Source organism: Podarcis erhardii (genome assembly GCF_964252035.2).
Source record: "Podarcis erhardii genome assembly, chromosome: 11".
Classification (NCBI taxonomy): Eukaryota; Metazoa; Chordata; class Lepidosauria; order Squamata; family Lacertidae; genus Podarcis; species Podarcis erhardii.
In genome coordinates, this window is record NC_138501.1 from 4,230,784 (window position 1) to 4,258,743 (window position 27,960).

Here is a 27,960-nt window from a genome sequence, read left to right on the forward strand (position 1 = left end):
AGGGGTGCTGATTCAGCACCAGGGACAGCGGCTTTTTGGAGGGGGGCCAATTCAACACCAGGGACTGTGACGTTTTTTGCAAGCGGTGGCAATTCAGCACCAGGGACAGCAGCCGCCTCTGCTTCTTCCACAGGGCCGCTTCAGGACCACGGATAGACCCTCTTGCGTGGCAATTCTCCGCCGCCTGGGGGGCCCTTGGGCTGCGCCGGGTGACGGTGGGGTGACCGCCATGCGCCTCCTGCTGCTGGCCGTGCTGCTGTGCTTCTCGGTGGCTCGGGGGGGCTGCGAGCCCAAGGTGGTGAACATCGGGGCGGTGCTGAGCACCAAGAGGCACGAGCAGGTCTTCCGCGAGGCCATCAACCAGGCCAACAAGCGCCATGGCACCTGGAAGATCCAGCTCAATGCCACCTCCGTCACCCACAAGCCCAACGCCATCCAGATGGCCCTCTCCGTCTGCGAGGACCTCATCTCCAGCCAGGTAGCCGCACCGCGCCGCCCAAGAATCGGTCGGGGGAACCCCCTAGGGACTCCTCCTCGACGTGATGGGCCAAGCTCTTGACCTGGTGGACTGGTTGGCCCCAGAAAGGACCACCCAGGGACCCCTGGATCCTGTGGACTGTGGGCTTGGGGCACCAGCATAGGTCACTCTTGGCCCTAGAGACCACCCTAGGGACCCCCTTCCAGTCCTCAAGAATTAGCCTAGGGGCTCCTTGACCTGATGGACTGGTTGGCCCTAGAAAGGAACACCCAGGGACCCCAGGATCCTGTGAACCAGAGTGTGGGTTTGGGCACCAACCTAGGGATCTGCGGGCCGCAGAGACTGACCTTGGGACCCTACCACCGGCCTAGGGACTTCTTGACCCTTCTAAGGGCCAGCCAACAACCCCTTGACCCTATGGACCAGCCTTTTGGCTTGGGGCACCAGCCCAGGGATACCCCCCTCTTTTTTTTCCTTCTCTCCTTCTCTCCCTCCCTTTCTCCCTTTTTCTTTTTCTTTCTCTCCCTTTCTTTCTCTCTTTATTTCTCTCCCCCTCTCTCCCCTATCTTTCTCTCCCTTTTTTCTCTTCCTCCCTTGCTCCCCCTCTCTTCCTCTCTTTATTTTTTCTCCTTCTCTCCATGTCTCTCCCTCCCTCTTTCTTTCTCTTTCTCTTTCTCTTTCTCTCTTTCTCTCTCTCTATTTCTCTCCCTACCTCTCCCCCTTTCTCTCCCCTTTTTTCCTCTTCCTCCCTCTCTCCCCCTCTTTCTCTCTTTATTTTTTCTCCTTCTATCCTTTCTTTTTCTTTCTCTCCCTCTCTTTCCCTCTTTATTTCTCTCCCCACCTCTCCCCTCTCTCTTTCTCTCTCTCCCTCCCTCCCTCCCTCCCTCACTCTCCCCTCTCTTTTCTCTTTTTCTCCTTCTCTCTCCCCCTCCCTCCCTCCCTCCCTCCCTCTTACACACCCACATATTGGGACCTTAAAAATACCCCAACACAGCCCATTTCCCAAGGAACAAACCGGGTCCCCAAGTTATCAAATGGTGCTATTTTGACCCCATTTATGTCTCATTTGGTATCTCCTTTGAAGCCACCCAAATTGAAGACCTGATCGACATTTACAGACTTCCTTCTTTCCCCAAATGGAGCAGAAAAGGCCATTTATAGGAGAAGCCAGCAAAGGGAGGAGGAAGTTTCCATGGAAACGCCATCTCAGTTGCTTCCATAGGGTTGGTTCCTTCCATCGATTGCTCTTTGCCTCCTTCTTGCCAGACCATTTCATCATAAATAGTCCCTGGAGGGGAAATGGCATTTAGGCCTTAAATGTGCGGTTAAGGAAATCATATTATCTTGCAATCTGGCTCGGCCGACTTCTCTCTCTGCCTGTCAAAGCCTGGGCATTCGAGGACGTCCATAATTTAATGGGAGAAACGTCGGAGGGGAATAGCTTCTTGTTGTTATTGTTGAGTCGTTTAGTCATGTCCGATTCTTTGTGACCCCATGGACCAGAGCACGCCAGGCCCTCCTGTCTTCCACTGCTTCCCACAGTTTGATCAAACTCATGTTGATCACTTTGAGAACACTGTCCCACCATCTCATCCTCTGTCTCCTTGCGCCCTCCTCCTTGCGCCCTCCATCTTTCCCAACATCAGGGTCTTTTCCAGGGACTCTTCTCTTCTCAGGAGGTGGCCAAAGTCTTGAGGCCTCAGCATCAGGATCTGTCCTTCCAGTGAGCACTCAGGGCTGATTTCCTTCAGAATAGGTCTGTTGGATCTTCTTGCAGTCCATGGGACTCTCAAGAGTCTCCTCCAGCACCAGAATTCAAAAGCATCCATTCTTCGGTGATCAGCCTTCTTGATGGTCCAGCTCTCACTTCCATACATCACTAGTGGGAAAACCATAGCTTGAAGTATATGGATCCTTGTCGCCAAGGTGATAGGACATCCATAATTTCATGGGAGAAACATCGGAGGGGAGAGTAGGATGTCCATATTTTCATGGGAGAAATGTCGGAGGGGAATGTTAGGACATCCGTAATTCCATCGGGAAAATGTCTCTCTCACAGGTCTACGCCATCTTGGTGAGTCACCCGCCGGCTCCCAACGACCACCTCACGCCGACGCCGGTGTCATACACTGCTGGCTTCTACCGGATCCCAGTCATCGGCTTGACCACACGCATGTCCATTTACTCAGACAAGGTAAGCCCACAGCTCCCGCTGGTCGGGACCCACCATTCTCCTGGACATCTGGCGAGAGAAGGCCTTGACTTCTCCTATGCCTGGTTCCCTGCCACTTCGCTTCTTGCTTGGAGGGAGCCGCCAGGAGACCCGCGGAGATGGACCCCGGTGAGTCCAGAATGGCTGGTCCATTAGAGGCATGGTGACTCCATATCAGACCATGCCTGGTGCCCCATGCTCCTCAGAAACAGCCATTCGTTCTTCTCAGGAGTCGACGTCTGTCTTCCGAGCTCCTCCAGACCCACACCACCTTCACTGGTTGAAAGGACACTGGGTATCTTTCCCATACTGGTGAGCGCCCAGCCCAAACCTTCTGGTGGAAAGGTAGAGCTTTGTATCTTCCCCATACTGGTGGATACCCAGCTCAAACCTTCTGGAGATCTTTCCCATTGGCTTCCTAAAGAGGCCCTTCCACTGCGCAGGAGGGCCGTTGTCCACAATGGTTCCCAGGTCCCCTTCCAAGCTAGCCCCATGGAGAAAGCAGGGCAGTAGACCAAGCAGATGGCCAGGTCTTGGATGGAGCTGGTACTAGAGATGTTCTTCCACCCCAGGGGATGGATGTTCCTCAATCTCATCTCCAAGTCACCTTCCCATGGAGACAGCAGGAGATGAGCAGAGGATAGACCTCTCTGGAGAGGCAGGTGGGGTCTCAAGATGGAAGACCTCAAGAGGCTCTTTCCACCCCATAGGAGGGACGTTGCCCCAACTCCTTTCTAGGTCCCCTTCCAAGGTAGCCCCATGGAGAACGCTTTAGCTGAGCAGAGCATGGACCTCTCTGCAGAGGCAGGTGGGGTCTCAAGGTGGAACTTCTCCAGAGGATCCTTCCACCCCATAGGAGGGACGGCGCTTCAACCCAGACGCCCCTGCCTGGTCCGCAGTGACGCCCCCTCTGGCTCCTTCTCTCCCCAGAGTATCCATCTTTCGTTCCTCCGCACGGTCCCTCCTTACTCTCACCAGTCCAATGTCTGGTTTGAGATGATGCGCTTCTACAAATGGAACCACATCATCCTCATCGTCAGCGACGACCATGAGGGCCGGGCAGCTCAGAAGAAGCTGGAGACCCTCCTGGAGGAGAAAGAGTCCAAGGTCAGTAGCTTCCCGCCACCCACGCTTCTCTCGAAAGTCTCGCGCTTTGTCGTCCGTGTGTAGATTGACATCTGTAAATACACCTTCTCTCTCTTCTTCCCATTGTTAAACATGACCCACATTGTGCTCTTAAGCGCCGGCCGTCTAAGTCCCTGATCAAAGTTTGTTACTCTTTATTCATTTCACTTGCTTTGCCATGGTCGAAAGAAACCGAAATCTCCGACTACGTTAAAAAAAAAAAAAGAAAGAAATCCGAAAGAGGCAAAAACGGGGAGACGGGGGCGGGACGTAACCTGGAGCTGGGCCAAAAACCCATTTCCTTATTGGAAGAGAGTGTCTAGGAGAGTAGGCTTGGATCATGGACTTGGGAAGGACCTGGAAGGGTTGTCTGGTTCAACCAAGGCAGGAACCTCAAGATGGAATCATAGAGTTAGGAAGGAGCCCCAAGAGAGACTTGTGAGGCAGGGATAGGCAGCTCCCTTTACCTGCTTCCTTCCTCTTCTCCAAAGAAGCTCATGGTCAACGCAACAATCTGATCAGTCATAATGGTCATAATTTTGTCATCTATACCCCCACCTATCAGACTGGGTTGCCCCAGATGCTCCAACATCTAGAAGAACACCATAAAAGGTCCAATCGTCCACAACTTCCCCAATCCCAGCTTCTCCTGAAGGTCCAGTTCCTTCTCTCCTGGGTTGGGGGCCCACGTGGCTCCACCCCCTCCGACATTTCTCCAGGGGAAGTGGCGGAGGGGGACTTTGAAGCCGAGCCTCCTTGGTGTGTGGTGTGAGCGGTGGCTCCACGTCGGCCAAGTCGACATATATGGGAAGCCTTCCTAGATCAGACCAAAGGCAGGACATCCGGTCCATGATCCTCTTCAGGGTGGCCGTCAAGAATCCTGCAGGGAGGAAGGAGCTGAGGGTGGCGGCCTTGCCCCCGCGTTTCACTCCAAGCGGCCAGCATTCAGAGGTCTACCAACATTTAGGAAGAGGGACAACCCACCATCCCCTCCAACATTTCTCCCATGAAAATGTCCAGCTGCCCTCAGAAACTCGCAAGGTACCTTCACCGATTTAAAGGAGAGGAATAACTTGCATGAACCCCCAAGGAAACTTCCTAGGACACCCCCATAGGAGATCTTGTAGGAAACATCTTAGGAAACTTTGTAGGAAATTTAATAGGAAACCCCTATAGGAAACTTTGTAGGAAAACCCCATAGAAAACCTGGTCAGGAACCCCCATTGGAAATGTCTTAAGAAACCCCCTTAGTAACCTGCATAGGAAACCTTGTAGGAAACATAATAGGAAACCTTGTAGGAAACTTTGCAGGAAACTTAATAGGAAACTTTGTAGGAAACTTAATAGGAAACCTTGTAGGAAAGTTTCTAGGAAACTTAATAAGAAACTTTGCAGGAAACTTAATAGGAAACCTTGTAGGAAACTTTGCAGGAAAATTTGTAGAACATTTAATAGGAAACTTTGTAGTAACTTAATAGGAAACCTTGTAGGAAACTGAATAGGAAAGCTTGTAGGGGGTTTTCCCTGCTCCTCTGTTACGGCCCCCCCGCCCCGGATCAGGAGGAGTTGGATATGGGATTTGCTTTGAGTGCCCGTCTTTCTTCTTTCAACTGTTTATAATCTTCTTCTGTGTCTGCATATTTTCTCTGTGCACATTATCCATCAGAGTAAAAAAAGGAGCTTTGACAGCCTCGAACCGCTATCCTTTGACATCAAGCGAGGACCCAAGGTATATTTGCATGGAAATGCACGCCGCCCACCAACCTAACGAGCAAAAAAATTAAAATTAAAAAATTCATAAAATTCATCAATCGGGCCGCCTCGGCCCACGGGCACCCCACAAAAAATTAGAATAAATTTTAGATATATATATATATATATATATTAAAGGAAAAAAATATAAAAATATCTCTGGAGCCAGCAAGCAGACTCCATGTTTTTTTTTTTGGGTCGCACGTTCTTTTCCGTTGAGATATGCTTGGTTTGAGCTTGAGTTTGAGGAGCAATCCCATCCTGGACGTCTTTCTTCGGAAGACCATGCATGTGGAGCCAGAACGAATTTGCGAGTTTATTCCCCCCCCCCCTTGTTTCCACCTGGGCCATCTGATTCCCCCTTCCTGTTCTCCTCTTCCTGCTCTGCCCCTTCCTGTCCCAACAGGAAATGTGAGATCCTCACTTTGATTCCCTTGCAAGGCGGACCCCTTGCGTGTTTTTCCCCTCCCCCTTCCTCCCCTTTTCCTGTTTTTTATTATTATTATTATTTTGTTTTTTGGAAAAGCAACAGGCGTTTGAGCAGTCAACTGCATTGCAAAACCAGCCAGCCAACCAATATATGGATATTCGCAGTTGCCGCCTGAGGGGCTCCCTCGCCGTCGCAAAGACTGCGACGACAGAGTGAAAAAGGCAGGTCGGCAATTCCCGAGACGGTGGGAATTCTGCAGAATTTGCAAAAAATAAAAAAATAAAAAAAAAATTGCAAATTTTACAAGATTTTTTTTTTTTTTTTTTTTTGCAAACAACAAATAGCAAGAAATCAATTTGCCACGGTGGGTGGAATCACTTTGGCGGCCGCTGTGTATCTCTATATATGCCTTTTTTTCCTCTTTCCTGTACCAATGCACGACCTTCTTTTGGGGCTGGAGTGACTTCTGTTTGCATGCCAAGTGCAACAACAAAGAAAAATGATTCTTTTTTTAAAATAGAAATAAAATAAAAAATTAGATTTTTATTTTTTTAAGGGGGGTGGGGAGGAAATTAACCCCACCAGGAGAAAAGAAAAGAAAGAAAGAACGGGGGGGAGAAAAAAAACCGAGGAAAAGAAATGAGGAACTACTGAGTCCTTTCCAGGTAGACCTTGGAAAGAGAGAAGGAGGTATCTTTCTGAGGAAAGCATGGCTCTCGCATGGGGGATCGGGGCCCAGCCGACTGACCCCATTTGCTCGCGCCAACCTTGCAGGCCGAGAAGGTCCTTCAGTTTGAGCCGGGCACCAAGAACGTGACGTCTCTCCTCTTGGAAGCCAAGGAACTGGAGGCCAGGGTGATCATCTTGTCTGCCAGGTGAGGGCCGGCCGGCGCGGCGGGGTTGGGGTCAGGTGAGTGGAGGCGACCCCCATTTTCCCCCCGTTCAAACTTCTCCGACATTTCCCTCTGAGGTTTCTCCCATGAAAACAGGGACCTCCGATTCCATCCCTTCCAGAATTTATCCCATGAAAATAGGGACTTCTACCATCCCCTCTGATGTTCCTACCATGAAGATATGGACGTCCGACCATCCCCTCTGACATTTCTCCCATGAAAATATGGACCTCCTATTCCATTCTTTCTAGATTTCATCCCATGAAAATATAGACTTCTACCATCCCCTCTGATGTTTCTCCCATGAAAATAGGGACCTTCTATTTCATCCTTTCCAGAATTCATCCCATGAAAATATGGACTTCCACCATTGCCTCTGACATTTATCCCATGAAAATAGGGACGTCCTAGCATCCCCTCCGACGTTTCTCCCATGAAATTATGGATGTCCTACCACCCACTCTGACATTTATCCCATTAAAATGCTGACGTCCTACCATCCCCTCTGATATTTCTCCCAAGGAAATAGGGACCTCCTATTCCATCCCCTCTGCCATTTCTCCCACCAAAATACGAACGTCCTACCATCCCAACAGCCTTCTTCTCTTTCTCCAGTGAGGACGACGCCACCACCGTCTACACGGCCGCAGCCAAAGAAAACATGACAGGTCCCGGCTACGTCTGGCTGGTGGGGGAACGGGAGATCTCCGGCAATGCCCTACGCAATGCGCCAGAAGGTAACCTGGGACCCCTCCCCATGGTCCAGCTGCCCCATGGTTGATCGCCCAGCGGTGCTCTCCTTCCCTTCTCTAAATCCATTCGGAGGTCTCCGCCCCACAGCGAGTTCACCTGGATGACCTCTGGGGTCCTGGCCAACCCAGTCATCTGTCTCCACCCCCACCCCACCCCCGTCCCAGGTCTCATCGGTCTACAACTCATGAACGGCAAGAACGAGTCGGCTCACATCCGGGACGCGGTGGCCATGGTGGCCCAGGCAGTCCACAACTTGTTTGAGAAGGAGAACATCACCGACCCACCCAGGGGGTGCGTGGGGAACACCAACATCTGGAAGACGGGGCCACTCTTCAAGAGGTAAGAGCGTCCTGGGCACCTCAGACCTGGGTTCTTTATGGAGGGGGTGGTGGGACGTCTGTAATTTCATGGGAGAAATGTCAGAGGGGATGGTAGGATGTCCGTATTTTCATGGGATGAATGTTGGAGATGGTGGTACGATGTCCATAATTTGGTGGCATAAATGTCAGAAGGGGTGGTAGGGCGTCCATAATTTTGTGGGAGAAACGTCAGAAGGGGTGATAGGATGTCTGTAATTTCATGGGAGAAATGTCAGAGGGGATGGTAGGACGTCCATAATTTCGTGGGAGACATTTCCATTCCTCCGCATCCCGATCATCCCGCCTTCTCCCCAGGGTACTGATGCAGACGAAGTACGCCGAGGGTGTGACGGGCCGGGTGGAGTTCAACGAGGACGGGGACCGCAAATACGCCAATTACAGTGTCATGAACCTGCAGAACAACAAGTTGGTGCAGGTCGGCGTCTACAACGGCAGCCACGTAAGTGTCCCTGGATGGTAGGGCCCTGCCTGGCCTGGGGGTCGGACTGGCTGACCTCCGGGGGTCCCATTCTGACTCTATGGTCATTTATCAGGGAAGGCTGGTAGAGAAGGTCTGGTCCCAACCTTTCTCTCCTCACCTCCTCAGTTCCTGCCCAACGACCGCAAGATCATCTGGCCAGGAGGAGAAACCGAGACGCCCCAGGGCTACGAGATGTCTACCAAGCTCAAGGTATCATCTCTGCTCCACCTCCCTCCCTCACTAATGTCAGCCTGGTGAGGAACAGTTGAAGGAGCTGGGGAAGAGGAGAGCAAGAGATATGAGAGCCACCTTCAAACATCTCAAGATGATTGAGGGTCTGGAAGCCAAGCCTTAGGGGGAACAGTCAAAGGAGATGGCTCTTTTTAGCCCAGAAAAGGGGAGGCTGAGAGAAGATGTTAGGGCCACTTTCGAAGATCTCAAGATGATTGAGGGTCTAGAAGCCCAGCCTTAGGAGGAACGGTTGAAGGAGATGGAGAAGAGGAGATATGGGAGCCAACTTCAAACATCTCAGGATGATGGCGGGTCTAGAAGCTCAGCCTTAGGAGGAATGGTTGAAGGAGATGGAGAAGAGGAGGCCAAGGAGATATGAGAGCCATCTTCAAACATCTCAAGATGTTTGAGGGTCTAGAAGCTGAGTCTTAGAGGAAAGGTTGAAGGAGATGGCTCTCTTTAGCCCAGAAAAGAGGAGGCTGAGAGGAGATGATAGGGCCATCTTCAAACATCTCAATATGTTTGAGGGTCTTCTAGAAGCTGAGCCTTAGGAGGAACGGTTAGGAACTTTGGAGGAGATGGAGAAGAGGAGACCAAGGAGATATGGGAACCACCTTCAAACATCTTAAGATGGTTGAGGGTCTAGAAGCTCTGGTTGAGGGTCTAGAAGCTCAACCTTAGCAGAAACGTTTGAAGGAGATGGCTCTCTTTAGCTCAGAAAAGAGGAGGCTGAGAAGAGATGTTAGGGCCATCTTCAAACATCTCAAGATGACGGAGGGTCCCTTGGGAGGAACAGTTGAAGGAGATGGCTCTCTTTAGAGCCAAACATCTCAAGATGATTGAGGGTCCAGAAGCCGAGCCTTCGGAGGAACGGCCGAAGGAGATAGGAACACTCAGTCTGAGGATGAGGAGATATGAGAGCCGTCTTCAAATATCTCCAGGGCTTTCGCCTGGACAAAAGAACAAGTCCTCCCGCTCCAGAGGGTAGGACTTGAACCCGTGGCTTCCAGCTCCAAGAAAGGAGAGCCCAGCCTGACGTCCAGGAGAAATTTGCGGGATGCAAGCAAGCCGACTCTCCTTCCTTGGGTGCTTGAGTGAAGATCGTTGCACCTCAGGGGGGTTGGTCTAGATGACCATGGAGCCCCTTCCATCTCAACGACTTCTGAATTCCATGTTGGCATCCCTGCGTCCAACTCTCCCCTTCCAGGAGAAGGCAGCAGAGGGGTTGAGAAGCCGATTTGGCTGGGAAGAGGACGGTGATCCATCTTCTCACTTTTGGGGGGCTGTTTCCCCTCCCCCCCAGATTGTCACCATTCACCAGGAGCCGTTCGTCTACGTCAAGGAGACCCTGGCCGACGGCAAGTGCAAAGCCCTCACCAACAGCACCGGCGGCTTGGTGCAGCAGGTCCTCTGTACGGGGCCCAACAAGACTATGCCGGGTACGTCTTGAACCCAAAGCGGGGGCATCAGGTCAGAATCTCCCCCGCCAAGCGTCTCCATTGGGCGCCGGGCATCTCTCCTTCTTGGGAGGGTCTGCACTGCATGGTGGAGATGAGATCCTCTTAGTCTACACCAGGCCTCCTCCAGATGTGGTTGGCCCACACCTCCCATGATCCTTAGCTAGCTGGACCGGTGGTCAGGAACAATGGGGAGGTCCGTTCCCCATTGTTCAAGCCTGAAGAACTGGATCACTTCCTGATCATATATGGAACGGAACCACCTGAAGGGCCGAGGCAGAGGAAGCCTGGTTCAGATTATCTCTTCCACATACGACCAGGAAGGAATCCAGCTCAGCAGGCTGGGAACAAAACGGATTGACGGGGAACGGGTCAGATCTCCACCAGGAAGCCATCCACATTGTCCTAAAGGGGCCGGGTCAAATGGCATCTCCTCGATGGACGGGCATTCAGGTGGAGCGATTGAGAAGGTCCTCTCCGTTGGGGACCTTCTGGAACGGGCCTCAATGGTCCCCCTTTCTCCTGCCCCACTAGGCCGCCCCAGCGTGATGCTCTGCTGCTATGGCTTCTGCGTCGACCTCCTGATCAAGCTGGCCAAGACCATGAACTTTACTTACGAGGTCCACCTGGTGGGCGATGGGAAGTTTGGCACGCAGGAGCGGGTGAGCGGGCCTCAGGAAGGCCGGACGGGCCACCTTCCAACTTCTCGGAAGACCTCTGAGGGTCCAGCCCCTTGGCCGGGGACGGACAGACGCCGTCCCGTTGAGAAAGGGGATCTGTGGGAAGTCGTTCCTCGAACGGTTGGCAGTCCCCATTGGCTTTCCGCCCACACTGGGGTGACCTGAGGAACCTTCAGGAGAGGCCTGGAGGGTTGTCCATTCGTGAACTTGCTTCCCATAGCTTCTTCCTGCTATCCCCTTTGACATTTGTTCCATGAAAACATGGACGTCCTACCATCCCCTCTGAGGTTCTTCCCATGAAATTATGGACGTCCTACCATCCTTTCTGATGTTCTTCCCATGAAATTATGGACTTCCTACCATCCCCTTTGACATTCATCCCATGAAAATATGGACGTTCTACCATCATCTCCCACATTCATCCCACGAAAATGCCATCATCACCGACGCTCATCCCATGGAAATACGGACCTCCTTGCCCTTCTCACCCCAGCTCTGTCTCACCACAGGTGAACAACAGCAACAAGAAGGAGTGGAACGGCATGATGGGGGAGCTCTTGAGCGGTCAGGCGGACATGATCGTGGCTCCTTTGACCATCAACAACGAGCGGGCCCAGTACATCGAGTTCTCCAAGCCCTTTAAGTACCAGGGACTCACCATCCTGGTGAAGAAGGTGGGTAGACATGGCCAACGACCACTAGGCATCACTGTGCCCTCAGTGATCCATCAGCATCCATTAAAGACTACCCATATATGTCATCAAGGTCCATCCTTGAAAGGCCTGGGGAGAAGAAGAGGAGAACCGTTCTCCTCAACCTTTGTGAGGAACCCTAAGCAACCCCTGCTGGGGTCTTCCCCCAGCAACTGACGCCCACTTCCGGTTCTCCGTTGCAGGAAATCCCCCGCAGCACCTTGGACTCGTTCATGCAGCCGTTCCAGAGCACCCTGTGGCTCCTGGTGGGCCTCTCGGTCCACGTGGTGGCTGTGATGCTCTATCTCCTGGACCGTTTCAGGTAACTGCTGCCACCCCTTGGTCTTCCTGGTCTTCTCCACCACCTCCACCTCCTCCTTCTACCCCTTGGTCTTCCTGGTCTCCTCCTCCTCCCTCCTCCTCCTTCCTCCTTCATTCTCCTCCTCCCTTCTCCTCCTTCCTTCCTCCTCCCCTCCTCCTTCCTTCTCCTTCTCCTCTTTCCTCTGCCCCTTGGTCTTCCTGGTCTCCTCCTCCTCCCTCCTCCCTCTAGCTCATGGTCTTCCTGGCCTCCTCCTTTCCCCCTCTTTCCTCTGCCCCTTGGTCTTCCTGGTCTCCTCCTCCTCCTCCCAGAGGAGCAAGGAAAAGTTATCCAGCTCTGCTTCCTCCCACCCAATGGGGGCAGGGACAAGGAACTGGACGGGCTGTTCCTCAAGACGTCACCAAATTACGTACCCATCAATGATGCAAAGGGACCTCTGTCCACTGACTTTGCATCACTTATTCCACCTGCGAACGACATGAGGGAAACCGAGGAGTCCTCGAAGTTCTGCCCGTGAGGTCCAGAAGCTTCTTTCCACGGGGCATCTTCTAAGACCTGCTACTTGATGGACGGCTGACCGCTGGCCCCGCTTGCTCTCTTGCAGCCCCTTCGGCCGCTTCAAAGTCAACAGCGAGGAAGAGGAAGAGGATGCCCTGACCCTGTCATCTGCCATGTGGTTCTCCTGGGGAGTCTTGCTCAACTCTGGCATCGGAGAAGGTGAGTCTCTCCAGTGGGAATGATCTGGATGGGTCCGTCCGTAAGAGGCTGCAAAGCAAAGGCTGGTGCCACCGACCCCATCTCATCTTCTCCGATATTTCTCCCATGAAAATAGAGAGGTCCTACCATCCCCTTTGACATTGATATGGAGGTCCTACCATCTCGTTTGACATTGATGAAAATATGGACGTCCTACCATCTTCTCCGACCTCCGTCATTTCTCTCACGAGAATAGGGATGTCCAACTCAGTTTCTTCCCCTCTGGGTTCTTCCCCAGTTAGATGGTCTTCTTGAGGGGCGGCACTAGAGAGCTTGGGTGAGGTCTATCTCCCCAGGGTTTCAGTCCTTCAGATGCTTGAGGATCAACCCGAGCTGCCCTATCTCTTCCAGGCGCTCCCCGGAGCTTCTCCGCACGGATCCTGGGGATGGTGTGGGCTGGATTCGCCATGATCATCGTGGCCTCTTACACTGCCAACCTGGCGGCCTTCCTGGTGTTGGACAGACCCGAGGAACGGATCACGGGCATCAATGATCCCAGGGTAAGCATGGAAGGAGAACACCAAGCCTCTGACATGTCTCCTATGAGAATATGGACGTCCTACCATCTTCTCTAACATTTATCCCATGCGAATAGGGACGTCCTACCATCGTCTCTAGCATTTCTCCCACGAAATTATGGACGTCCTACCACCCCTTCTGACATTTCTCCCATGAAAATGTGGACCTTCTACCACCCCTTCTGATGTTTCTTCCACCAAAATACGGATGTCCTATCTTCCCCTCTCCCAGCTGCGCAACCCGTCTGACAAATTCATCTACGCCACGGTCAAGCAGAGCTCGGTGGACATCTACTTCCGCCGGCAGGTGGAGCTCAGCACCATGTACCGCCACATGGAGAAGCATAACTATGAAAGCGCCGCCGAAGCCATCCAGGCCGTCCGGGACAAGTGAGTTGGACTCCTTTGACTTTTCCTGGCGGGTGGGCTGGGAGGACATGGGGGACCAATGGGGAAAGAGGCGTTGGATTATGCGATTCCATTTTTATTTTTATTTTTCGGCCAGTTAATTTCCATGAATTTTGACCAATTAACAACCCACTGATTTGAAGCCAACGCAAAGTCAAAGAATTTTTGCGGGAATTTGGGTTGGATTTCTAAGAAATTCTGCTGGGACTTCTAAGAAATTTAGGTGAGATTTATAAGAAATTTGGCTGGGATTTCTAAGAAATTCTGCTGGGATTTCTAAGAAATTGTTTGGCTGGGATTTATTAGAAATTGTTTGGGATTTCTAAGAAATTCTGCTGGGGTTTCTAAGAAATTCTGCTGGGGTTTCTAAGAAATTCTGCTGGGATTTCTAAGAAATTATTCTGGGATTTCCAATAAATTTGGCTGGGATTTCTAAGAAATTCTGCTGGGATTTGCAATAAATTTGGCTGGGATTTCTAAGAAATTGTTTGACTGGGATATCTCAGAAATGTTTGCTGGGTTTCTAAGAAATTTTCCTGGGATTTCAAAGAAATGTCTGCGTCTTCTAAACAAAATGTTTTGCGGGAATTTCTAATAAATCGTTTTACAGAAATATAGAAGACATTTTACTGGAATTTCTAAGAAAATGTTTGGCTGGGATTTCTAAGAAATTGTTTGGCTGGGATTTCTAATCAATGGTTTTGCTGGGTTTCTTGTAAATTTTGCAATCTAATTTATTGTTTTGCTGGGATTTCTAATCAATGGTTTGGCAGGAATTTCTAAAGAAAGGTTTGGCGGGATTTCTCAGAAATACTTGGGCAGGAATTTATAAGAAATGGTTTGGCGGGAATTTCTAAGAAAAGGTTTTGTGGGAATATCTCAGGAAAGGTTTGGCGGGAATTTCTCAGGAAAGGTTTGGCAGGAATTTCTCAGGAACGAATTTGCCGGGATTTCTGATCCTTTCCTTTCGGGACCGCTTCATTCTGCGAAAATCCTCCATCGGAAGACGGGGAGGGAAGGCTTCTGGAATTTGCCGGGAGCGCTGAAGTCGACCCCCTTTTCCTGGTTACTGTTCCCACTTGTGTCTCCACCCAGCAAACTCCACGCCTTCATCTGGGACTCGGCCGTCCTGGAGTTCGAAGCCTCCCAGAAGTGCGACCTGGTGACCACTGGAGAACTCTTCTTCCGGTCTGGATTCGGAATCGGAATGAGGAAGGACAGTCCCTGGAAGCAGAATGTCTCGCTGGCCATCCTCAAGTCCGTACCCTCTCCCCCGCCCACGGGAATGATCCAGGGAAGGGGGTTGGGGTTGGGTGGAGAACACCAGACCCTCCGAGCATCCCGGATCGATCCCGGAACTTCCCTTTCCCACTCCGGAGGAGAAACACAAGAGGACCTCTTTTCATGGGAGAAAGGTCCAGGCATCCCCTCTGGGGGAAATCGGGAAAATAGGATATCCAGGGTTCGAACCGGAAAGCTGCCAGCCCCTCCAACGTTCCTCACCCCCCAAAATCGGGATGTTCTGGGATCGAACCCAGTAGCACCAAAGAGGGAGTCCAGTTGGGCCTGACCTCCTCTGGGTCTGTCAAAGATGGCCGAGGAGCCTTCTTGGTCCAAGTTGGTCTCCTGGAGGACTCCCTTGGCCTTTCCTGGGACTCCCTTGGGTCCCCCTAAGAGATTTGAGGGTTGCGGGGCGTGGCTTCACCTGGCCTCCCGCCCCATCCCCCCAATCCATATTTTATTCAAGATGGCGGGACTCCCCGCTTCAGCTCTCTCCTCCCATCCCACAGCCTCCACGAAAATGGCTTCATGGAAGAGCTGGACAAGACGTGGGTGAGGTACCAGGAGTGCGACTCAAGGAGTAATGCCCCGGCCACCCTCACCTTTGAGAACATGGCAGGTGGGTTCCTAGACCTCCCCATTCCCCCTGGAGCTCCCTCCCCTCAGGGATCAGAGAAGAAGGGGCACGAGGGACACCACCACCACCCCCGGGGGTCATCCAGTCCAAACCAAGGCAAGGCACAAAATGTCCAGTGCTTAGCCCGGTTCTTAAGAATAAGACTATTGAGATGATGGTGATGGATGATGGGCCTTAGTTTGCTTACCCATCATCCAGTGCTTAGCCCAGCTCTTATGAATCAGAATATTGAGATGGTGGTGGTGGTGATGGATGATGCTGATGGGTGCTTAGCCAGGCTCTTACGAATAAGAATATTCAGATGATGGTGGTGTTGGTGGATGGATGATGGATGATGGATGATGGATGATGATGGATGATGATGATGATGATGATGACTGCCAAACTTAGATTCACATTATTATTATTATTATTATTATTATTATTATTATTATTATATTGTTATTGTTACTATTGCCATTTCTAACTACTACTGCTACCACCACCATTTGCAAGTATCCCTATCGCTATTGCTATCCTTCTTCTTACAATTGTCATTTGTGATTCCTATTCTTATTCCGGATCCCCATCGTTATTACTATCACAATGATTGCCGCCATGATTACGATTCTCACTCTGCTTCCTGGACGACTCTCGACTGTGGTGGCGGCGTGTGTGTGCGTGCTTCTTTCGAACCCGGCTCTCTGACCCTTCTCCCTCCCGCATTTCGACCCCTCCCAGGCGTCTTCATGCTGGTGGCCGGTGGGATCGTAGCCGGAATCTTCCTGATCTTCATCGAAATTGCCTACAAGAGGCACAAGGACGCCCGACGGAAGCAGATGCAGTTGGCCTTTGCCGCCGTCAATGTCTGGAGGAAGAACCTACAGGTAGGAAGAGGCCATTTTTGGGAGGAGAAGAGACCTCTGGCGGGGGGCAGGTAACCCACAAAACCGCCGGAAAAAACACCAAAACAAGTGGGACGTTTTTGAATTTCCATTTTTTAATTTGGAGGTCCTTTTCCATTTCCCATTCCTTCACCCCAACAGTCACTACGGTGCCGAAGGGGAGTAGAATTAGGGGGACGCCCTCTCTGTGGCTCCCACTTATGGGGTGGGGGAACCCCATAAGAGTCGTTCCTTCCAAGAGGGCGGAGGGTTGGTTTGGATGACCCCTGGGGGACCCCACTGCCCCACTCATCCTGGGAAGGCCTTTGAGGGGCCCCTACCCTCCTAAATAGGGGGCAAATGCCCCAATGGAAATAGGGGCATCCTATTTGATTCCCTATAATGAAATAGGGGCATCCTATTCGATCCCCTACAATGGGAATAGGGACATCCTATTAAATCCCCTACAATGGGAATAGGGGCGTCCTATTAAATCCCCTATAATGAAATAGGGGCATCTCATTCGATCCCCAATAATGAAATAGGGGCGTTCTATTCAATCCCATATAATGGGAATACGGGCGTCCTATTAAATCCCCTACAATGGAAATAGGGGTGTCCTATTCGATCCCCTATAATGAAATAGGGGTGTCCTATTCAATCCCCATCAATGGGAACAGGGACGTCCTATTAAATACCCTACAATGGGAATAGGGTCATCCTGTCAATCGGGGTCTGTCCATCCCTGTGTCCTGCCCCCTCCGCCGCCCAAACGAGGCAGGCTCAAATTTTGTAGGGCATCCCAAGTGCAATTGTCACTGCCATTTTTCACTTGCCAACTTTCTAGAGAGGAGAAACGCTTCCCTGGGTTGACGGCGGGTCCGGTCCGGGGTTTGGGGTTTGGCCGAGATGTGGGGGGGGGGGTTTCCAGAATTTTTTGGGTGGGGGCCATCCCACCCCACGGCCAATGAGGAAAGCCGACGTTCCGGAGATCCGTTTGACAATGTAAGACTTTTCCGCAGGAGGAACCCTCCGGCCACTAGTACAATGCTAGAAGGTAGGCGAGCGGGAAGATTTCTTTGTTCAATAAATACCAATTTTAAAAAATCAATTAAAATATAAGTCAAATAAAAAATCAAAATATGACCTATATATATATATATATATATATATATATATATATATATACACACACATACACACACACACACACATACACACACACATGCATACGTACACATATTATATATATGTTTATGTATATATATATATAATTTATATAAGTCTATATATAACATATGTGTGTGTGTGTGTGTGTCTATTCAATAAGATCAGAATATGACCAAAAATATATAAAATATTATTTATATATGTATATAAATAATATATATATAATTTATATATGCGTATATAATATATAATATATATAAGTATATAATGCATATAATATATATATAATGTATATACGTATATACGTATATGTATGTGTATGTATGTGTGTGTGTGTGTGTGTGTGTATATATATACGCGCGCACACGCACACACACACACGTTTCTTTTCAAATTATTATCTGAAATCATGGGCGGGGTAGAAATGATAAATTATTACTATTATTATTATTTGGTTTTGGTCACTCTTCGGCCATGGTGCAACGCCGTGGCAAGCCATGCACTGATACCTCTGGATCAATATATGTAAATATATATATATATTTATATGTGGGTATCTCCCTATCTATATATATTTAGATATAGATCTTCATCCATTCCATCCTATCAATTGCTTTTTTCCTGTGCATGCCCGGGGGGGCATGGGGGAGAGGAAGATCGGGAACGGAAGCAGGAAATGGATTCAATTCCGGTCGGCCCCCCCAACCCGGATGCGGAGGAGCCAGACCTGGTCTCTCTCCCCCTCCAAAAAAAAATTACCTAAATCCAAAGGGTTGGGATCAGAAATGGGGTTCCCCTCCCCAAAATGGGGGCCTCCTCCCACCCCCCCCATAACCAGGTCTGGTTGCCTCCCACCCAACCTCCTCCCACGATTCTCTCCCTCCCCCCTCCTTGATGGCTTTCGTTCCCACTCTGCCCCCAACCCTCCACCTGCCCACTCCTCATTTAACCCCCCCTCAGATTCCCACCCGGGGTCCCTCCGGAAAGCAGCCCCCCAGCTTCCGGCCGCCGATCTCGGGAGACCTGTATACCCTCCTTGATTTCCCAATACTGGTTTTCGTTTCTTTAATTCTGATATTTTACCCCCCATTCCCCCCCCCTTAACATACAATGACTTCCCTTCTCTTCTGATGCAGTCTTCTCTCTATCTCCCAGCCGTAGGACCTGCCTTGACCAAAGGCCCCGATCCTATTTATTTAGGGGTAGGTGGAAAAAGTCTCTTGCCCCCCTCTCTAGATGATGGAAGAAAGGGGGCGACAGCGACTGGCAGGGACCGCCCCCCCCTCCCAGGCCACCAATAGGGTGGGGGCACCTCCTCTCCAAGCTCCTGAGAGGAGGCCCTCTGAGCTGCTGCAGGACCCCCAAGGTTGCTTGTAGCTCCGTCCCGCCCCGTTCCCCCCCTTCCAGTAAATGGTCCACCCCACATACAAGGTCCTCACGTACAGATGTTCGTCCCATGAAATTATGGATGTCCTACCACCCCTTCTGACGTTCTTCCCACAAAATTATGGACTTCCTACCATCCCCTTTGACATTCTTCCCATGAAATTATGGATGTCCTACCACCCCTTCTGACATTCTTCCCATGAAATTATAGACATCCTTCCTTCCCCTCTGAGGTTCTTTCCATGAAATTATGGACGTCCTACCACCCCTTCTGACATTTTCCCCATGAAATTATGGACGTCCTATCACCCTTTCTGATGTTCTTCCCACAAAATTATGGATGTCCTATCACCCCTTCTGACGTTCTTCCCACAAAATTATGGACGTCCTACCACCTTTTCTGATGTTCTTCCCATGAAATTATGGACGTCCTACCACCCCTTCTGACGTTCCTCCCATGAAATTTGGACATCCTACCATCCTCTCTGACATTCCCACCACCAAATTATGGACGTCCTACCATGATGTTCCTCCCCGGAAAACAGGGTCTTCCTATCACCCCTCCCACTGATGCTTGGGGTGCTTCTGACCCGAACCACCCCGTCCGAGACCCCCAAAATCGCCCTCTCGGCAGGGACCTGCCCCGTTTGCCCCAGGGATGGGATGGTTTTGAGGGCAACTGTACATCCTCTCTGACATTTCTCCGGGAGTTGGTGGAGAGGAGTGTCTGGTTCCTCCTCCTTCCATGAAAAGAGGTACTTCCAATTCCATTCCAAGAGGGGCGTCCTCTCCCACCCCGTCCTGTGAAATTAGGGTACATCCGTGAAAAGGACAGCGGATCCGCTCAGAGTCTGGGGTGGCTCTCAGGATCGCCCCAGCCCAAGATGGCCGCTCGGAAGGTCAGCGCTCGGAGGGGCCCTCCGGAGCCCGGCCGCCCTGTAGGGCAGGAGGAGCACACCAGGCAAGCAAGGCAGCCCGTGAAAGTGAGGCACAGTGTAGACGCGGCGGCCGGTGGCGGCCGTCCGGAGATCTAACCGCTTATGTACATGTTCGTTTTAGGATAGACCAAGTGCTAGAGCAGAACCAGGCCCTAGAATGAAAACCACTTTTAGGTCCATCACATCCACGCTGGCCAACAGCTTCAAGAGCCGTAGGTCCTGCAGAGACACGGTAAGAAGAAGACAACCGGTTGTGCCCTCCTTCTTTCTCTCTCTCTTTCTTCTGCCATCCCATCAACCGCCCCATCTCACAGCTGCCATGGCCCCGTTTCGTCCTCTGTCAGTCCGTCTCCACCGTCTGTCCCAAAGATCGAGGGCTCCCTCTTCTCCCCGTATGTGGTTTGATTTCCAGTCCTTCCTGTCCTGGTCCCTGCCCGGAAAGCGGTCCGCAGTGCCGTCTTCCCCTCGTCCGTCTCCTGCCCTGCCATCTCCACTGTCTCCCTCTGCCTGTGGTAACTGTACGGCTCTGCAAGCAGTGGCCAGCAGGACTCCCTGCCACCGCCCTCTCCTGCCGCCACACTTCCTGTGGGATTCAGGCAAGGTGCATGGCCTCGCCCGGCACCATGTCTCTCATCACCTTCTGTACCTGTGTTTTTCTGTCCGTGGCTTCCTTGGAAATGACGAGGCGGGGGAGGGGCCCTCCGTCATCAGGCGGACAGCCGAGCTCCATTGCTTAGCCCACGCCAACGTTTCTCCCATGGAAACAGGGGCGTCTGGTCGTCCTCTCTGACGTTGACCCAACAGAACCGGCAACCCGAGTCCCCCCGGGCCAGATCAGGCCATAGCTGTCAACTTTTCCCTTTTCTTGCAAGGAATCCTATTTGGAATAAGGGAATTTCCCTTTAAAAAAGGGAACCATTGACAGCTATGGATCAGGCCCATTTGGGTCCTCAATCCGGGAAGCCGGATCTGTAAATCTTGGCGACACCGATGGGACCAAGAGCCCGAGCAGCGGAGGCTTGGCTGCTCCAATGCCGCGCCTGGTTTGCCCCGGCGGCATTTGATCAGCAGGGATGGCCCCGCCCTGCGCTGGGATCCGGGCTCGCCATGGGATTGGTCGAGCCGCTGCCGCTCAGCCTCTTTGTCCCATGCTTCTCACCAATAATCTCGGGTTCTGGCTTCACTCAGCCTCTTCCTCCCATCGCTGCTCGGCCTCTTCCTCCCGCCCCCACCGCCCCTGCCGCCCTGGTGCCCCTAGGGTAAGGTTCCCAGGCATCCCCGTTTTCCGGGGACCATCCCCAGATTTAGAAATCCTACAAAATCCATGGAGATTGAAAAGCATCCCCGGATTCATGGAGGGAAATCTGGTCACCTTATTCTACGGGCCAGAGAGCGAGCAAACAAGCTCACTCTGTCTACTCACGAGAAGCAGCGGTGGTGGCAGCAGCCCCTGGGAAGCTGGGGCTGGGGGCTGGGGGGTGGGGAGGAGGACAATTGACCCCCTCGCCTCTTCTTCCAGCTCCACCCCCCCGGTTCCGCTTCTCCAGCCCGCCATAAGGTCTGCGTGACAGTGGACTGGCCGGCTGCTAGAAAAAATTGCCAACCCCTGTCCTGTTCCATACCTGCAGACATTTCTCCCATGAAATACAGACGTCCTATTCCATATGTGCCAACATTTCTCCCATGAAAATATGGACTTCCTACCATTCCTTATGACATTTCCCCCATGAAAATATGGACGTCCTATTCCATACCTGCCAACATTTCTCCCATGAAAATAGGAATGTCCTTAGGAAAAGCGGGATCAACCCCGGATCAATCCGGAAACTGCCATGGCTTCTTCAGATCTTGGGCTGTCCCTGCAAAATAGGGACCCTGGGATATCTGTTAGCATCCCTCATCCCAATCTGTTGATAGTCTGGGAATGAGGCCAAGGCAGGACAACCTGAAGTTCCACAATCTGTAGACTTTCTGCTGTTTTCCTATGTGCAGGCAGTTCCCCAGCCAGATGAGTGGGGTATTATTATTATTATTATTAATTTATTTTATGGCTCTTTGGCAACAATAATTGTGGTGGTGTTGATGATAATATATATAAAACATTATTGTTGTTATTGTTATTATTATTATTATCACCATTATTATTTCTATTGGTCTGATGCAGCAGAAATAAAATAATAGTAATAATAATAATAACCATAATCTTTTATATATAAATTATTATCGTCATCATTATCATTATTATCATCAGGTAGGCAGCCGTGTTGGTCTGACACAGCAGAAATAAAAGAAGAAGAAGAATACTTATTATTATTATTATTATTAATGGAAATTAATATATTTCACAAAACCTCTCCCATGATTTCTCAAACTTATTCCAAAGGGTGTTGGGCTACAATTTCCTCTGAACATCCTCCTGTATCAATGTGAAGATCGCTGTCCCTCTCTCGGATCAGCCCCAAATATTCCTCATTGTTTCCGCTCAGGATTTCCTCTGAAAATTCTCCTGTATCAATGCTAAGATTACTGTCATTTTCTTGGGGACCAGCCCTGAATATTCCTCACCGCTTCTCCTCTGAATTTCCTCATCAAATCCTCCCATATCAGTGCCAAGATCACCGTCACAGCCCCCCCCAAAAAACACATTAAAACACCCTTGAATTTCAAGGATGTTTAAATGAGTATTCAAGATTGTAAAACAGAAAAAATAATTAAAATTATATATATATTTAAAAAGACACACATAACAAAACCAGTAAAAACAATTCTAACAAAAAACATAATAATAATAATAATAATAATAATAATAATAATAATAATAATAATATTTTATTTATACCCTGCCCTCCCCGGCCAGGGCCAGGCTCAGGGCAGCTAACACCAAATATAAATTACAATAGAACATAATAGGAAAAAACCAAGAACAGTTAATTAAAATGCAGCTTAAAATACAGCTTAAAATGTAGCCTCATTTTAGTAGTAGCCCATAAGCCAAGACCATAAAGGGAGGAAACATCAGAACTATATTTTATTTTATTTTATTTTATTTTATTTTATTTTATTTTATTTTATTTTATTTTATTTTATTTTATTTTATTTTATTTTATTTTATTTTTTAATTATTAATTACTGTTAGTAGTAGTAACCTATAAAGGTAAAGGTAAAGGTACCCCTGCCCTTACGGGCCAGTCGTGTCCGACTCTAGGGTTGTGCGCCCATCTCACTTAAGAGGCCGGGGGCCAGCGCTGTCTGGAGACACTTCCGGGTCACGGGGCCAGCGTGACGAAGCTGCTCTGGCGAGCCAGTACCAGCGCCGCACACGGAAACGCCGTTTACCTTCCCACTATGAAGCAGTACCTATTTATCTACTTGCACTTAGGGGTGCTTTCGAACTGCTAGGTTGGCAGGAGCTGGGACCGAAAGACGGGAGCTCACCCCACCGCGGGGATTTGAACCGCCGACCATGCGATCGGCAAGTCCTAGGCACTGAGGTTTTACCCACAGCGCCACCCGCGTCCCCAGTAGTAACCTATAGTAGCCCATAAATCAAGACCCTAAAGGGAGGAAACAGAATTAAAAAGCAGTTTAACAGCATGTCAATCCGTTCTCATCCCTTTTTATTTATTTTTAATCCATTTCCGAATTTTTTGTCCATTTCCCACAGCAGGTTATTCCTTGTTGAACATCCCAAGCCACCACTCTGTGGCATTCTGGCTCCACCTCCTTTTGCTGAATTTATTCCTCCCTCCCCTCCATTCCCTCTTTCTCCTGAATATCCATCCATCCATTCCTTCCTCCCTCCCCTCCATTCCCTCGTTCTGTTGAATATGCATCCATTCCTTCCTTCCTCTAAATATCCATCCATGCTTTCCTTCCTCTGAATATCCTCCCATCCATTCATTCCCCCCTCCCCTCCCCTCCATTCCCTCGTTCTTCCCACCACTTCCGCCATTCTTACTCCCGGTCGGCCTTCTCCGCTCCTCTCCTCTCCGCTTCTCCTCCTCCAAACCCTCTTTCTGCTTTCACCTCGGCACATTCCATCTTCCGCCCATCCCTCCTGCCGTCGCTCTTTCGTTGAGAATTTCTCTTTCGTTCCATCTTCCACTCTGGGCGGTTACAATCCTCATGATTGCGAATTCGGGTCACTCTCGACGTTTGCAGGATTCAGGCTGTTTCCAAGGAGCAGATTGCACCAAAGCAATCCGTCCAAATGATTAAATCAGGTTTCTAATCAACATTTGCAGAATTCCAGCTATTTCCAAGGAGCAGATTGCACCATAGCAATCTGTCAAAATTATTAAATCAGGATTCTGATCCACTGATTCCAGCTGTTTCCAAGGAGCCAATTTCAGTAAATCAACCCGTCCAAATCTGATTTAATTCCCAGATATCTTCCCCATTGCGTATCATCCTTTCCGGCACGGTTGCCACGTGGGCAGGAAAGTTCCATCTCCCTCTCCAAACCCCCGGCCCATTTTGGAGACCCTCTATTATGCATGTTTCTGAGTTGGTGGGGCATAGGGTTTGACCTCATCCCCGCCCTTTGGCGTCTTTCCAAAGGTCCCAGACATTGAAAGGTCCACCTGGGGCGAAAGCCAACTTCTCAGCCATCTTGAAATTCTGATCCCCCCCCTCTCTCTCCCCATCAAAAGGACATCTGTCACAAGATATTGGGAGGGTGGTATTCCAGAAGGGGAGATGTCTCGGCCGGAAAAGATGGCTTTCCGCCTTCTCAAACTCCCCCCACATGACTCTCCGTTTATTTCTCCTGTTTGTAACTGCAGGGATTTATAAAAAAAGTCTCCCCCCCCCCCAGCGGTGGGCGTTTGCATAACCTCCAACATTTCTCCAATGAAGATAGGGACATCCTATTCCATCCCCTCCATCATTTCTCCAATGAAAATGGGGACATCCCATTCCATCCCCTCCAACATTTGTCCCATGAAAATAGGGACATCCTATTCCATCCCCTCCAACATTTCTCCCATGAAAATAGGGACGTCCTATTCCACCCCCTCCAACATTTCTCCCATGAAAATAGGGACATCCCAGGAACAGCGGAACCTTCCGGGATCCCGGCGGAAACTGGGCTGGATTCTTCTATCCCGGGAGAGAGAGGGGTGCTCGGAGGGTCTGCTTCTTCTGGTGGCTTTCCCTTCTAGGCATTCCAGTGTGGAGGGTAGAGGGAGGAGGAGGAGGAGGAAGAAACGCAGCTCTGGGTTGGCCGGGTTGGCCGGGCGGTGTCCCGCTTTCCTGGGGTGGTGGTTTTGGTGGTGTCCCCGGGTGCCGGCACCGGGTTCAAAGCCAGCTTTCGATGTAATAGACCATCCCTTTGATGCGCCTGCTCCCTACAGACACCCCCGCGAGGCCGCCACACCCAGAGTCCGTGAGCTGCAGATAAAGCCCTGTAGAGAATTCCCGGCTTCAGGAGTTCCTCCGCAAAGGGTGGGATCTTGTTGTGAATGTTGATGCATTTTTGTCCTGTATCCAAAGTCCTGTTTGATCTTGTGGGACGGGTGGTGGTGCTGGTGGGGGGAACAACCGGTCGTCCCCTTCCGGGACATCCCAGAAAAGGGCCGGGCGGGAGAGGAGTAGGGCGGCCATCTTGGGAAAAGTGGCTCTTTTGCGAGCCGAGTCGCCGAGCTTTTTCCCGGAGGGAGTTTCTTGGCGTACATGAAGGGAGAGTCATCGGCAGATTTCGAAGGGGATCTACCCAAAATTGTCAAGGGGTCGAAGCTGCCGGGCGATTCCAAAGGGGATCGGCCCGAAATGGCTGAGCTAGCGGGTGCTGCTTTCCGGGGGAAGAGGCTGCGCTGCGAGGGGGAGGGAGCCCCCGTCCCACGTGGCTGCCCCCCGGGGGAGATCCTTGAGGGATGATGCTCTCCAACCGGGAAGGAGCTGAGCAGAATGGAAACTGGGGGCGGGACACGACGACACAGGTCAGGGTTCTGAAATTAGTAGGGTGGCCCTATGTCAGGGTCCCTAAAATGGGAAGGGTGGCCCTACGTTTGGCTCTGCCCACATTGCGGCACCCTGACTTTTTTTGTGGGAACAGAGCGGATCCCCAGAGATTCCCCGCTTGGTGCTCGCAGCCGTGAATGCATCCCGGTTTGGAGGCGCAGCATCTTCCTTGAGCGGTTTCCTGCCGGGGCGGTGGCAGCCTGCGGGGGCAGCATGTGTCTCGGCCTCGCTCTGGCCCACCTCTGCCTGACCACCGCCCCTCCCCCGTGTCTTGTCTTTTGTCTCCCCTGCAGCAGTACCACCCCACTGACCTTGCGGGGCAGCTCAACCTCTCGGACCCCTCGGTCAGCACTGTGGTGTGAGGGCCCCTGTCGCTTCTTTCCTGCCACCCCCTCTCAGACACCCCCGGGATGGACCAGCTCTTCTTCTCCCACGGACCTACCTTGTGGACTGGTGCCGAGGAGGTGGTCCCGCCCACCGTGCCACGGACGGACGGAGAACGAGCTCTGGCGTGCCTCCAGCGCCCGCTTCCCGTTTCCTTGCACCCTTTTGAAGGACACCCTCGCGGGGCAGCCCGGCTTTCCCACTTCCTGAGAGAGGAGGCAACTGTGCGCAACTGGGAGAGTCCCGTCCTTGTACAGTTCTCCACTTCTGGTTGTCCACGTTGGGGCTTGCTCGATTTGGGGGAGCCGACTGACTGACTGACTGACCTTCCTGTCCATGTACATAATCTGCTTCTCTTCCTACTGTCCACTCTGGGGATCACTCAATTTGGGGGACTTCCCTCCTTCTTTCCTTCTTTCCTTCTTTCCTTCCTCCTTTCCTTCCATCCCTCCCTCCCTCTTTGTTTCTTTCCTTCCCTCCCCCCTTCCTTCCTCCCCTTCTTCCCTCTTCCTTCCTCCCCCTCCTTCCTTCCTTCCTTCCTTCCTTCCTTCCTTCCTTCCTTCCTTCCCCCCTCCCTCCCTCCCTCCCTCCCTCCCTCCTTCGTCTCTCCTTTCCAAGACTTCCCAACAACCCCTTTCCTGCTTCTTACCATTTCCCCGACATTCCTACCTATTCCCATGGATCCATTGAGCTGATTTTCTCCCTTCTTGGAGATCCATTTGGGTCTCTTAGAGATCCACTCATTCCCTGATCTTCCCTTTATTGTATATTATGCTTTCAGAAACCCACCCAGATGGCGGGGTAAAAATAAATTGTTGTTGTTCTTATTATTATTGATGATATTATTATTATTATTATTATTATTATTATTATTATTATTATTATTGATTTCATTAATATTGTTGATATTATTATTATTGATATTATGTTGTTGTTGTTGTTATTTACCTGAATCTTGCTAGCATTTTCACTCGTCTGAAATTTATCTAACATCTGGAATTGCGGGCTGGAATTTCGACGTCTCTTCCTAAGGATTCTGTGGATTTTATTAATGATTATTATTAAAATAAAATGTAAATAAAAGTTGTTTTATTATTTTATTATAATTATTATATATTATTAAAATTAATAATAATAAATGTAAGGAACTGCAGAAAGAGGGGGAAGGAAGTACCTAGATAATTAAATGAGCAAGGTAAATGACTTTGGGTAGGCGGAAGATATCCGGAAATAAATTTAAGGAACCGCAGGAGGAGGGGGAAGGATGTAGATAATTAGATGAGCAAGTTAAATGAATTTAAATTGAATTTCTAATATCTTCTGCCTATCCAAATTCCTGCTCAAATCTGCCCATCCAATCACCTCCTGCAAATATAACAATAATTACAATAATCCTGTATCGGCGGGATATTTCAACTGGATCTGGGGACTAATATATAATTGTGGGGGGGTTTTGGGGGGGTTATACACACACACACACACACACACACATATTATAATAATAACATATTATAATATATAATTATAATATATAATTGTGGGTTTTATGGGGAGTTATTATAGTATCATTATATATATGTGTGTGTGTGTGTTTGGGGGGTTATTAAAATATTATATATTTGTGTGTGTGTGTGTGTGTGTGTGTGTGTGTATAAAAATATATATAATTGGGGGTTTTGGGGGAGTTATTATAGTATCATTAGATATGTGTGTGTATGTGTGTTTTGAGGGTTATTATAATATTACACACACACACACACACACACACACACACACACACACATATATAAATTGTG

The 27,960-nt window shown here is 50.2% G+C and overlaps 1 protein-coding gene across 8 annotated transcripts; it reads left to right on the forward strand.

Annotated features, from left to right (window-relative positions):
• LOC309352472 (glutamate receptor ionotropic, NMDA 1) lies at positions 1–27,263 on the forward strand. Of its 8 annotated transcripts, XR_014161336.1 has the most exons (22): positions 1–478; positions 2,538–2,672; positions 3,621–3,797; positions 5,482–5,544; positions 6,772–6,872; positions 7,506–7,627; positions 7,808–7,982; positions 8,318–8,462; positions 8,610–8,693; positions 10,018–10,153; positions 10,706–10,833; positions 11,361–11,525; positions 11,747–11,865; positions 12,467–12,579; positions 12,970–13,118; positions 13,369–13,526; positions 14,640–14,801; positions 15,335–15,444; positions 16,183–16,328; positions 19,941–20,051; positions 25,174–25,264; positions 26,074–27,263. XR_014161336.1 is itself a non-coding variant. In XM_081880944.1 (21 exons), exons 1-21 carry the CDS (start codon positions 230–232, stop codon positions 26,140–26,142), a joined length of 2,817 nt encoding a protein of 938 aa, XP_081737070.1. In that variant the 5' UTR covers positions 1–229; the 3' UTR covers positions 26,143–27,263. The 8 variants fall into 8 exon arrangements, 6 of the variants coding, with proteins under 6 accessions (XP_081737070.1, XP_081737075.1, XP_081737072.1 ...); XR_014161337.1 differs by lacking the exon at positions 19,941–20,051; XM_081880944.1 differs by lacking the exon at positions 25,174–25,264.
• Positions 27,264–27,960: the final 697 nt, after the last annotated feature.

What these genes read in the sequence shown, in the direction of transcription:
- LOC309352472 (XM_081880944.1), top strand. Translation starts at nt 230, where the DNA reads ATGCGCCTCCTGCTGCTGGCCGTGCTGCTGTGCTTCTCGGTGGCTCGG. An exon ending in ACGGGGCCACTCTTCAAGAG is followed by an intron (nt 7,983 to 8,317) that starts GTAAGAGCGTCC and finishes CCTTCTCCCCAG; the next exon opens with GGTACTGATGCAGACGAAGT. An exon ending in TATCTCCTGGACCGTTTCAG is followed by an intron (nt 11,866 to 12,466) that starts GTAACTGCTGCC and finishes GCTCTCTTGCAG; the next exon opens with CCCCTTCGGCCGCTTCAAAG.